The sequence below is a fragment of the Nelumbo lutea genome, chromosome 6, assembly GCF_056320005.1.
Source record: "Nelumbo lutea isolate HS-2025 chromosome 6, American lotus-T2T, whole genome shotgun sequence".
NCBI classification, from domain to species: Eukaryota; Viridiplantae; Streptophyta; class Magnoliopsida; order Proteales; family Nelumbonaceae; genus Nelumbo; species Nelumbo lutea.
The window spans coordinates 67,802,294-67,816,120 of NC_142689.1; the positions used below are offsets into that span (position 1 = coordinate 67,802,294).

General features: G+C 35.8%; 1 protein-coding gene across 1 annotated transcript; it reads left to right on the forward strand.

Moving 5' to 3' along the window:
* The first annotated feature begins 8,255 nt into the window (after positions 1-8,255).
* Positions 8,256-11,669, forward strand: LOC148849414 (late embryogenesis abundant protein). Its single transcript, XM_088952603.1, has 3 exons — positions 8,256-8,966; positions 9,453-9,638; positions 11,276-11,669. The coding sequence occupies exons 1-3, from the start codon at positions 8,529-8,531 to the stop codon at positions 11,561-11,563; spliced, it is 912 nt and encodes a 303-aa protein (XP_088808729.1). The 5' UTR covers positions 8,256-8,528; the 3' UTR covers positions 11,564-11,669.
* The last annotated feature ends 2,158 nt before the right edge of the window (positions 11,670-13,827 follow it).

The window sequence follows — 13,827 nt, forward strand, 5'->3', positions numbered from 1 at the left end:
TACTCTGCTTCAGTAGAAGAGTAGGCCACTATTGCCTGCTTCTTGCTCTTCCATGACAAAGGAGATTGTCCTAGGGTTGTGAGATAGTCGGTGACGGATTTCTGAGTGGTTGGGCAACCAGCCCAATCCGAGTCACAGTACGCTCGCAATTGGATATCACAATCAGTCGGAAGAAGTATACCTTGCTCAGGTGTAGCATTCAGGTATTAGAGGACGTGTATTGCAGCATCCTAGGATCACTCATAAACTAACTTAGAATATGAATTGAATAAGTGAGTTTTGGTCTCGTAATGGTGAGATAGAGAAGACGACTTACAAGTTGTCTGTACTGATTGGGTTGAGCAATTGGCTTGCCAGATTCAGGTCCCAAATGATGTTGTTATGCAATGGGAAACATACTAGGTTTGCATCCTAACATGCCTGCATCCAGAAGGATGTCAAGGGTATATTTCCTTTGATTGAGAAAAATGTTGGAAGAAGACCGAGAGATCTCAATGCCAAGAAAATATCGAATGACGCCAAGATCCTTGATTGGAAAACATTGCCGTAGGTAGTCCTTAAGAGCAGAAATGTGGGTTGGGTCATTTCCAGCAATCACCAAGTCAACAACATATGCAAATACTACTAGAATGCTACTGATTGGACTGAAGTAAAGAGTGTATCATCAGCAATTGATTGCTTGAAGCCCCGTCGACAAAGAACATGAGCTAGAGTTTCAAACCAATTGTGCGAGGCTTGCTTAAGGCCATAAATGGATCTGTTCAAAATCTGTTCAAGCAACATACTCGCTGATCCTTAGGAGGCAAGAGTCCTGGTGGAGGCACCATGTAGATTTCTTCATGGAGAGTACCATGCAAGAATACATTGTCTACGTCCATCTGATGTAGTTCCCAATTCCGGGTTGCAGTTAGAGCTAAGAGGCAGCATACTGTTACTAGCTTAGCAGTTGGGGCATATGTCTTTGTATAATCAATGCCTTCAGTTTGAGTGTAGCCTTTTGCTACCAAGCGGGTTTTGTAATGCTCAACAGTTCCACTAGACTTGTACTTGACTTTGTAGACCCAACGACACCCAATGGGAGTCTTTCCCGGTGGTAAGTCAGTCAAGGTCCAGGTATGGGTGCGATCAAGGGCAGCTAGTTCAGCTAACATAGCTTATTTCCAACAGTCATGTTTGTTGGTTTCATCATAACAAGAAGGCTCAGTTTGTGTATGGGGAATTGAACTCACAGTTAAAAAATTGGAGATTGGGTGGTGGGTGTTGTATGAGTTAGTTTGTGACTGAAGTGTTGGGCCAATGTAGTCAACCAGGTGTGGAGGAGGTCTTTTGGACCAAAGTGGGTGATGGTTATGTGAGGTTGGCAAAGTGACGAAGTCCATGTCACTAGTGTGTTCAAGCAATTCTAAACTAATAGGGGGCTATGACTGTGAACTGTCACAAACTGGTTCAATTCTAAGTGCTCGACTAGGAACTATATCAGCCATTGTATCATCAACTATCGACAGAGGCATGGTTGATGGTGGAGATGGGTCCAAAGACACGTCCTCATCAACAAAGGGAAATTTGTGTTCAAAGAAAATTGCGTCTCTAGACATAAATATCTGCTTGGTTGCCAAGTCATATAATATGTATCCCTTTTAACCATTAGGATACCCGATAAACACACATTTAGTGGCACGAGCATCAAACTTATCGTGCCCACGTCAAGATGTACTTGCATGGCAAAGGCAGCCAAATGTTCTGAACTTTGGAGCCCATGAAAATTTTAATGCCTACACTTATCATCGGGAGATGCTCCCAATACAAGGTCATGTTGTGTTGTGCGGCATTGTGGGACACCCCCTTGTGGGACGTTAATGTGAACTGAATTTGGATATGCTGTGAACAAGATGGCTAAGCAGTCCAAATCCACTTTGTTTGGTTTGATTTGATAGAAAATAAGTGCACATTTTATTCATGGGAATAGGGGTCTGAAATCGAAATTGAAATGGGTCAGCTACTTAGTTGGACAAAATTAGAAGCCCATTCCCATTCCTAGTGGAATGGCATTTCCTCTTTCATGAGAATTAGTGTGTGTGTGTGTGTGTGCTTTGTACGTGGAAATTTTTTATGCTGATAATAGTAAATGATTAAAATTTTCTACCTTTTTATATTTCTCTGTCTATAAAAATTACTTATTTATTACACTTGTTTTTGTTTTTATATGATGAATATATTATATTAGAGATGTATCCAAATGTTTTCTACAAATTATTTTGTATTTTTATACTTTTTATGTGTTTTCATATTTCTTTAATTTTTATTATTTAATTATGACATCAAGGGTTGACACATTTCACCTAAAAGGTTAAAGTCTTGACTCACCACAAAACAAGAAAATAGCTCCCTTTTGTGTTGGTTTTAAATTTATATTTTATTTCTATCATCAATAAAATCAATTATTCTTTGTCACACTTATTTTTCTTTAATATAATTAATTAACATAAAATATTAGATATGCCTAAATATTTTCCACATAATTTATATATTTTTTTGTCTTTACCTTATTAAAAATTTCACTTATGGGTTAATTTTAAATTTTGTATTTTATTTTCATCATTATAAATAATTTTTGTTTGTCGTGTTTACTTTTTAAATATTAATATAAAATATTAAAGATTTGCCCAAATGTTTTCTACAAAGTTTCTATATTTTTCATATTTTGATATTTCTATCTTTTTTTTTATTTTTATTTAATTATGAAATCATTGATCAAGGGTTGACACATATTACCTCAAAGGTTAAACTATTGACCTGCCACCCGAAAAACAATTTTATTTTTGGGTCAATTTTAAATTTTATATTATATCCAATATCAATAAAAACAATTATCACTTATCACATTTATTTTTTTATTAATGTAATTATTTTAAAAATAATTTAAATTAATAAAAGTTAGTTTAAAAATTAATAAGTTTGTAAAATTAATTTTATAAGGTTACTATCTTTTATTAATTTTATTTATAAAACTAGTTCTATTATAAATTAATTTCATATATAATATTAGTAATTTAATTGAATTTTCAATTAATAAAAATTACTATAAATTATTGTTAACAATTTTGAATTAATTTTTACAATTTTTGTAATTTTTAAATATGACTTACATGGTTTAAAACTATAACTTAAAGTTTTATTAGTAATAATAATTAATAATTATGCTACCTAATTAAGTTAGTTATGGTTACCTAATTAAATAGGTAACTTAAGGATTGGTATGTTAAAAAAAATTGCACTTACAACTATTATAATTACACATGGATTAATTGGCATAAAACTAATGGACCCATATGCAATACGGGTCCAAACTCAAAATGGACCATTATCTAGGTTCAACTTGAGTGAGTCCAGCCCAAATTTGGACCAATTCAGCTCACAAATTTATATGGATTGACCCATTTATTCCAATGATTTAATTACTTGCCATCTGAATTGAATGATGATTTCATTTTCATGTAAATTTTAAATACATAGGTTTTGTATTATTAAAATTATTGGATATTAACTTAATTAGTATAATTTATTAGTGAGAATATCAACATGCCTTAAATAAAGTTTACGACCGTAGAGAACGAGAATTAGCACCTGAAATATAGAACTTGAAAAAAATCCCTTACAAACCCAATTGCATTGGAATGGAACTACTTTTTAATAGCCCTTTTATTTCAATTAATGGAGGAAATTTAAAAAGGGATGTCATGTTTCAGTGAAACTTCTCAAAAAAATGTTACAATGATATATAATTTATTAGATTTCGATTTAATTCCTTTAATTATATTTCCTGTCATATATTTATAATTAATTTTTCTGTTTGTAAATTTTTTCCCTTTGAATGGGAGGGAAATTTACTTTTACAATGGTGTATGTGAAGGTGAGGGTTTGTTTCATTTTGATTGGGTGAATTTATGGGAGGATTATATGCATCTATCCACATAAATGACTTTTGTGGTTCAACAATTACTATTAAAATATTAAATGTCTTAATTATGGTGTTTTGCGAAAGTACACATTTGTCCCCAAGAAATTGAATGGTTAATGGATAATTTGTGTCCAATGAAAATTTCAGAAATTATAATATTAAATGTCTTAATTATGGTGTTTTATCAAAATACACATTTGTCCCCAAAAACTTCATTGAATAAGGGATAGCTCATATCCAATGAAAAATTCCATAAAATTATAATATTAAATGTTTTAATTATGGTATTTTGTTAAAATACACATTTGTCCCCAAAAAGTTCAATGATTAAGGGATAATTTATGTCCAATGAAAATTCAAGAAAATAAAACCCTATTCACACTTTTATAAATAGTGTAATGTAATATAATAATGTAGATAATTTCTATTCCCTCCCTCTCCCTTAAGAATGAAATGTCATTACAGCTGACTCCAATTCCCATATTGCTTCATATTAGGGGTGCTTACGGTTTGGTTGGGCCTTTTTTTTTGTAGTCGAACTAGTACTACCAGTTTTTTGAAAACTGGTAACTGAAAACGAGCCAAAACCAATCGGTTAATCGTCAGTTTGGTTTGTTGGTTTTTCGATTTCTTAATTTTTACAATATATTACAAAAATATATAAATATATAAAAATATTATATTTTAAATAATAAATAATATATTATATATTATAAATATATATTTATATATAATGCATATTTATTACTTTATAATATATAATATAATATAATATACATAAATATATATAAAATATGTAGAAATATATGTATACCGGTCAGTTCGGTTTTACCGCTGGTTTCTATATTAGTTAACTAAAATCAAACCGGTATCTTCAATTTTTTTAAAAACACCAAAATGACCGGTTCGATTAACTGATTTTTCAGTTCAGTTTCAGTCGGTAGTTTTTTTCTCACCCCTAATTCATATCTCAACCAGGCATACTATGGAATTAGACTACACCGATTATGATTCTGGTTCAACTGTGAACCAAATGGACCAAAAGCGAAAAAGAGAAAGAGGGAACGTTTCTTAACAAAATTTGTGAAAATTCATTGACAACTGCCCCTCAAGTTTCTGTTTCAAATTCACTCTTATTTAATATCAACCAAACACAGCCTAAATAAAAGCGTGCTTTCATTAAAAACGAAAATCTGCAACCAATGGGATATGTTGCCGGTGGCCCACATATCTGGGTCTGGATGAGCGGGAGACAACAATTTACAACGTGGGCTGGTCATCCAACCGCGTTGTAACACGTAAGCACCCCACTTTTAATCCACTTTTAATGTTTGAAGTTAACGAAAGAGAAACTCCCCTCTCCGTTACCTTTAATATCTATTTTAAATTAATTAAAAATAAATAAATAAATAAGCCCATTTCCTCCTCTTCCCCGTTATTTTTCTAAAGACAAAATCCTTTTTAAACTTAATGTGAAAAACAAAGAGTTGAAGCTGGTGCCGACGACCAACTATCAATTTCCGACAATCAACATCCGACATCGGATATAAAACAGCACTAACAACTGAATCCAATCCGGTTTGTCAATACCAAACCCTGCATGTCCTAAAAAATTGATAAGAAAAATCGCAAATTGATCTTTACAATAAAAGATAAGATACCAAATTCCTTATAACTTTTACAGAAAATCAGTCCTAAACTTTTATTCATTTCCTGCATCAAAAGGAACATTCATGTGGCTATACAATGGTAACAAGTTCATCATATAAAATCAAATATTGCAAATTCTTATTACGGCTATGAAGTGTGAACAACGACAAAAAAAATATATATATAAAGAAAAAGAAAAAAGAGAGAGAGAGAGAGAGAGAGAGAGAGAGTGAAAAGGGAATTAGGGGTCAAGAACCAGATATGACCCAGTTTCTAATTTTTTGAGCAAGGTTTTCTATAGGTTGGATCTCTCTAAGACAACAGTTAGATGGTTCTCTCTGTAACGACTTGCTCTTGGAATCAGAATTAATTTTTAGGTCTCTCTGTAATGGCTTGCTCACTCAACCAGATTTTATTTTCTAAGACAATAGTTAGATTTGTTGTTTCTAGGCAAGTTTTTGCAAAAACCCTGTATTAGAATCACTGTGAATAACTTAGCTTCAGAAAGATTTGTGACAAAAAATGAGAGGGCTTGGTGTGCATGTTGACAAACCCGTTGGATTCAGACATTTGTGCTGCTTTTCGTTCGATGTTGGATGTCAGTCATCGGTTGTCGGAAATCGATCGTCAACCGCTGGTGCCGGCTTCAACTCTTCGTTTTTAACCTCCCCTCAAAAAGATTTGCAGCCAAAAAAATGAGAGGGTTTGGTGTTGATAAACCAGGTTGGATTCAGTTGTCAATGCTGCTTTACGTCCAACGTTGGATGTGCTTCAAAACTTCGTTTTTCACATTAGATTTAAAAAGGGTTTTATCTCTTTAGAAAAATAACAGGGAAGAAGAGGAAGTGGGGTTATTTATTTATTTTATTAATTTAAAATAAATACTAAATGAAACGGAGAGGGGGGCTTCTCTTCCGTTAAGTTCGAACATGAAAAATGGGGTGCTTACGTGTTACAACGTGGTTGAATGGCCAGCCCGCGTTGTAAATTGTTGTTTTCAGCTCATCCGGACCCCACATATCTTACATAAAGACAGCTTTAAAGTTCAAAAAGCACTACCCTCCACTTCTAAATTCCTAACATATAGAAAGAAAGTCCACCGTCGATAGTACTCTGAATGGCGATCCAGATTGCCAACCCCCTCATCTGTTGAGTGATCGAATAGGAAAGACCACCAGATTCCCATTTCCCACTAGCGAAAACAAACTGCATGCCTGCACGCAAACAAATACTTGACTATTGAATCTTGATCAAAAACCGCCAGAAATCCACCTTTTTTATAGGGTAAAATACAAAAAACTCTTCTGAAAATTCTGACAATCATAAAATATCTCTTATAGTTTTATTTTAACAAATTTTTCTCTTAAATTTTTTAGAAACTTGACAAAAGCCTCTTTTTTGCCACCGTTTCAGATAAAAAATGTTAGATTGATGCATCAGTTTTTCCAAATATTTATTTTACTCTTTTATAAATTATTTTGCATACAAAATTATTGAAATAATTACATTTTAATTCAATAAAATTACATATTTCATTAATTTTGTATGTAAAAATATTAAGATGTTTGTTAAAGGAATTTTTGTTGAGTTAAAATAAAGTTATTTTAATAATTTTATATGTAAAATAATTTATAAAAGAGTAAAATAAATATTTAAAAAAAAAATTGTCTAGGGGAGATATTTATTAAAATGAAACTATAATGAAGGCTTTTATAATTGTCTTAAAGTAACTTTAAGGGAGAATTTTCTCTTTTACCCTTTTTTATAAACCTTAGTTTTTTGGAGACCGGGAAAGTTAAAATTGGGACCACCTTTGGCTTTGATTGAACTTTGAAGTTTGAACCATCACACGCTTAATGCGGTCCGGATCTGTTAGAAACAAAACGTATACAACGAGCTACACAGTCCAATTGCAAAAAAACAAACACGTCAACAATCCATACTGTTACTATGTTACAGAAATCAGCAATACGTATACAATGAGTTATGAAACCCAATAACAAACGAACACGTCAGAAATTTGAACATCGAATAAGAATCTAAACCACTGACGTGTTCATTTCTTATTGGCTCACGTAATTGCTGACATCTGGTTTGCAGTATATCTCGGCGGTAAAGAACAACAACAAACAGATGAAAGTTTGAAAGCGTGAATATTACGCACACAGTGAATGAAACGACTGACTGACTGGCCAACTTTCTGTCAAGTGAAAGCGCCGGGCCTCGTGAAATATTTAGAAACTTGGCATAAACTCTCCGGACGAGTAATAAATGAGCGTCATTTCTGAATCTCTTGACTCTATTATGCACAGCAAGAGTTATGAAGAGTCCCGTCGTCGAACTAAGATTTGTAGGGGGTGGAGTGAATAGTAAAAACCCGGGTCGGGACCACATGTTATAAACATGTTTGTAAAATAAGTCTCAAATATATATATTCATTCCGAGAATAATCACTTATTTGATAATCACATCCAGATTTTGCCATTTTGGAATTATCTTTAAATGTTTATTTGTTTTATAGCCTATGTTGACTCGCCACATCATTTTAAAATATCTATCATATCCTTATTTAAATTTTTTTTCACGTCACATAGTATCAATATTTATTTTTCAAATACGCACTCCCAAACTTAGCGTTACTTCTTATAAACCCGGTTTCAAGTCCGCGTCCTCGGTCCGCCCCTCGGTCTTGCTGTCTGTCACTAGCTAGCCACCCACAGTTCCCCAAGAGAAGAGATATATATTCAGAAAGAAAAAGAGAAGGAAAGTAAATAAAAATAAAAAAGCTCAATCAATGCAGACTCCCGACGGAAACCTAAACCCAAAACCAAGCCCCTTTCTGTTTTTCAATCCCTAATCTCTCTTCTCTCTCTGTTCTTCTTCCCTTTCCTCCACAATCTGCATCTAGAGAGACGTCAAAATGCACGCGAAATCCGACTCGGAGGTGACGAGCATCGATGCGTCTACTCCGCCGAGGTCTCCTCGCCGGCCGCTCTACTACGTTCAAAGCCCCTCTCAGCACGATTTAGAGAAAATGTCGTATGGGTCGAGTCCACTGGGGTCTCCACAACACCATTATCATTGTTCTCCGATTCATCACTCCCGCGAATCGTCTACCAGTCGATTTTCCGCTTCGCTCAAACAACCTAGGAACCCAGCTGCATGGAAGAAGATAAATCAACATCTCGACGACGACGATGACGACGAGAACGATGATGGTATCGGCGACAGGGGCTCTGGCAACCTCGCGAGGTTCTATGTGGTGTGCTTTGTTTTCTCGTTTGCAGTTCTGTTTACGGTGTTCTCGCTGATCCTCTGGGGCGCCAGCAAGCCTTACAAACCCAAAATCTCCATTAAGGTTGGTCGTTGTTCACTCTTCCCTTCTTCACACTCAGCTGCTTCCCTCCTCCATTGTGTTGGGGGTTTTTCGGACCTCATTCTTGACTCGGTGTCTACACGTGAATCGTTTTGCGTAACTCAACGTTTCCTAATCGAGTTAGAGCACTTTAGTTTAGGAAGGGCCGAAGGGATGAGATAAAGGCTATTTTAATTAAGGGAATTAATCTAATTTAGTAAATCGTGATTCGCGGGGTATTAATGTCGGATGCTCCCGGGGCTGAAGCGAATCAGCAATGCCTGATGGGGGACTCGCGGTCGTACGGTCAACGCCATCGACGTCCTTACTCCTTATTTAGGAATTAATGGCGTTTGGATGACCGTGAGCACGTATTTCTAGAAATACTCATAAAGTGAATTCAATTTAATTAAAGAAAGAATAAGAGGAGGCATCAATGACTGACTGACATATTTGATTTTTGCGGTTGACTGTTTGGTATTTGGGCAGAATATTGCGTTCGAGCGCTTCAACATACAAGCTGGAATGGACGGCTCGGGAGTCCCGACAGACATGCTGTCGCTTAATTCGACGGTCAAGATATGGTTCCGAAATCCGGCTACCTTCTTCGGCGTCCATGTCTCCTCCACGCCTCTCGATCTCTACTACTACCAGCTCAAAATCGCTTCTGGCCACGTAAGTAATTTTCCTCTTATTTTACCCTTTTTGTTTACTTGTTAGTTGTTACTAGTAACGATGGTAATAATCTCCTCCACCATTGAGAGAGCCGGGCGGATTTGGTTCGAATTTTACTTTATCTATCGGGTTGACCCGTCAGGGTGGGGGATCAACCGATCAGGGACCGTTGGACCATGTCCAAGTCGTACTCGGTACGGTACTCCTGTCTCACATCCGCACTTCAAGCCGAAACCGACTCGACAAGGAAATTGGTGGGCCCCATCCGTCGAACCTAGTTTAAGAAATCTCATAAAATAGATTCCCGCGAACAGTTGGATAGGAATAGGGGGGGGGATGATGGTGCACGAGAATGGAGTGTAGTATGGTATTCCGTATTCATCATCTAAATGAGTACATCTCTACTGGTAAGATTAGCCCAGTCCTGTCAGGCATAGGTGTTGTGTTATGATTGGCTAACTATAGCTTTTATTTGCTTCACTTTCCAAAATTTTAATCGCTGGATGGTGGTGGTGGGTAGGGTGGTGCGGTTTCTTTGCGTCCTGCGAGCCACCTCCCAACACAACACCGTTAATCATTTATGAATAATAATAGACCCGGCCTGGCTGGCCCGCAAATTTCCGTGCCTGGGTAGCCGTACTTCTTTCAAGACCGGCCTGGATCCGCATCAAGCTGGGGCCTAGTCAATTAAGTTTTAGGCCCGGCTGATTCGTCCAGTCAGGAAATGTATATATGATATTATATATTATTATATACAATAACTTTTTAATATGTTTTTCTGTAACTATTAGCATAAAATTCAGTTAAAATTTTAATTTTAATTATGATCAGCCCGGGATGCGGGCTCAGCTGGGTCCAGAAAAGTTTTAATACTGTTGATACCCTATAAAAATCTGGCCCGGGAGCGGCTTGACCCAGCACATGATCATCCCAAATTACTAGCATAGGCATTATGAGTTTGGACAGAGTTAGAGTTAGAGGTGTAAATCGTGCCGTGCTGCTTTTGGCCTGGCATGAATTTGGACCAGCCCGGTATGATGGTTTGAGGACCATGCTAGGCCCGGTACATTTATGTGGCATGACCCATATATATTATTTATATAATATTATATAAATTATAATTATATAATAATATATAGTATATAATTTATTAATAAAATAAATATTTTTTAAATTTTATTATACTAATTTGTTTAATTATTGTATATATAAATAATTTTAAACACAAAATTTATATAAAATTAAAATTTTAAGTTTTTTTATTACTTTTTTAAATAAATAGCTTTTGCCCGGTGCACGACCCGACTTGGTCTAAGGCTTGGGCCACAGGCCAGCCTAGTCCGTGGCACAGCATGGCTCGCACAGGCCTGGACCATGGGCCATGCTGAGCTGACCCCTAAATTTTTCACCAGAAAGAATGGCACGGCCCCTGACGGCCCGTGGGCCAATACGGCACAGCCCACTCTACACCTCTTGACGGAGTGGCAAGATAACGCCGGTTATATGTGGGTGTGGGTGTGGGTGTGGAGTGGTGTGGAGAACTGTTTTTATGATTAGTTATGTGTGATTTATTTTATTATCTATATTTTGTAACAGAATAGAAATGATATATTAATAATTAAAATCAAATAAAACAGATGAACAAATTCTACCAGTCGAGGAAGACCCAGAGGACGATAGTAGTGACGGTGGGCGGAAAGCAGGTACCGCTTTATGGGGGGGTGTCGGCACTAAGTGGTGGAATGGAAAACTACGAGCGGGTGACAGTGCCGTTGAACCTGACGTTCATGATGAGGTCAAGGGCATACGTTCTGGGAAGATTGGTGAAACCCAAGTTCTATAGAACCATTCGCTGTTCCGTCATCTTGAAAGGCAACAAACTCGGCAAACCCCAAAATTTGGATAATTCTTGTGTCTATCACTAACCCTTGTTTATTTGGAATGAAATGGATCCTTTCATTTATTAACCCAGTTTAAGCTTTTTATCAGGAGGATTTTATATATAATAGATTACAAAATTCATCTCTCTCACTGAGTTGGTGAGGTTGCCCTCTAGTGAAAAACTAAAGTATAAAGGGTCCCAAAACTAGACTATGTGATTGGTTCGCATCTGCTTGCTAGTTGCTACCTCCAAATTAGACTTGTTCATGGCCGGGTTCGGTCTTGGCTTTTGTCAAAATTCTAATGAGCCCGATCCGAAGCCTGAGCCTGAGACGGTGTAAAATCGGGCCCGAAGCCCAGCCCATGAACAGGTCTGCTCCTAATAAAACAGAACATACTTGGAACCCAGGTAAAAAGCAGATCACCGGTGTTTTAAATTTTATAGGTATGTCTGGCTGACTGGAGTGGATTATTCGAGTCTGGATCTCCTGCCCACAAATTCTGTCCATGTTTACCTATATAACATTGCAGTCACACATGACGAATATCTCATCCTCTATGCAAGGGGAGATGTTCCCAATTTACATGGGATAGTGCGTTGTGGGTAGACGTGTGCAGAAGATCCAGAGTCGGATTATTCTGATTCCTAGTTCCTACTGTTTGGTTGGGTGAAATTGGATTTCCATTCTCATTACTGTCCAACTGATTCTAATTCCCATTTTGATTTGTATCTGAACCAAATAGACTTTTTCTATAGACCATCTTGATTTTAATTCTAATTCCAACCGAGCCAAATGGACCTTAAATTTTAGCAACCGGCTTCATAAGATTCAGAAAGCCATGGGTTTGTGAGATGCTTGAAGGGTTAGGCTGTATTTAGAATACTATGCCTGTATTATGTTGCAATTAGGCTGTGATTGGTTTGAAGGAAAAGTTGGGACAAGGCCTTCCCTACCTTTTCCTTTAAATCAAACACAACCTTAGGATAACCCAGCCTTGCTTGCCTTTCTCGGTCTAGCGATGGTGCAATGGTGGGAAGTGTGAGATCGGCTCCTATTAACAATGCTTAAAAAAACCAACCATAGAGAAAGCAATTGCTGAAAGGTTGATTAGGGTGGTTCGCAAGTCAAGCGGTCAACATGCTCCTCTGATAACTCATGCGAAGTTATTCCCCTAAAACATGGGCGACTGTCTCTTAGGCTCAGTTTGGAAGGAGTATGTATATATAGAGTGTAAAACTATGTATTTTGTATGTATTTGTACTGTATATATTTATATTTGTATTCCTTTTAAATTGAGTCTGAGGCTGTGTTTGGAAACGATGTAAATGGAGTGTAAATCCCGGTTTAGGGTAAATTTGCATTCTGTTTCACTTTGCCTGTGTTTGGCAACATTGATAGATCAATGCATATTTATATTGATAATAAGATGTAAAAGTACAATAAAAAAGAAGTAAATTTGCATTCAAGTAGGTTTTTGATAAAAAAAAAAGGCATATGCTTATTAGAATTTATTTTTGCATCCATTAAAGCTAAAAGTCTGTTTGGTAAGAAGGTAAGTTTGTCAATGCAAAACTAACCCAATTTTGTAATTTATATGAACTGATTTACACTTTACATATGTGCATTTACACTTATTTGTATCGTTTCCAAACGCAGCCTTAGACTTGGTTTGGTAGGAGTGTAAATACAATTATATAGAGTGCAAAACCTTGTATTATGTATTGTCTTGTATGTATTTGTATTTATAATCTTTCTAAGTTTGGAAAGAGTATAATAACATATAAAATAATGTAAAATATAAAGTTTTGCACTATACATATTTGCATTTGTCATCTTTCTAGGCTCAGTTTGGAAGGAGTATAAATTTGTAGAGTATAAAACGTTGTATTCTCTATTATTTTGTATTTATTTATATTGTATATATTTTGTTATTTTTACTCTTTCCAAACTGAGTCTTAATATATACTCAACACACCATTAGAATTGCTGTAATGCCCTAGAGTGTTTTAGATCAACAGTTGAATTTGAAAGAAGCAACTAGTCGATAAAGAGCATAACCTATAAGGCTTAGTTATTTTGAGATTCGTTGGAAAATGACCCCAAACAGTATTTTTTAATGCTTCAGATCATTCTATTGAATATCAGCTTAGACAGCTAAAATAGAAACTTAGTATTACTTGGAGATAGAGCTCCAAATCCAATTGACCGGCATGATTTTGAACTCTTTATAATACTAGTAATTAAGCACATGCATTGCATGTGAAAAAATTTTCTTCATATTAATTACTTGGATTTTAGATATATTA

Coding starts and splice junctions, on each gene's coding strand:
- LOC148849414 (XM_088952603.1), top strand. CDS start 8,529: ATGCACGCGAAATCCGACTCGGAGGTGACGAGCATCGATGCGTCTACT. Junction 8,967..9,452: donor AACCCAAAATCTCCATTAAG/GTTGGTCGTTGT, acceptor GTATTTGGGCAG/AATATTGCGTTCGAGCGCTT. Junction 9,639..11,275: donor TCAAAATCGCTTCTGGCCAC/GTAAGTAATTTT, acceptor CAAATAAAACAG/ATGAACAAATTCTACCAGTC.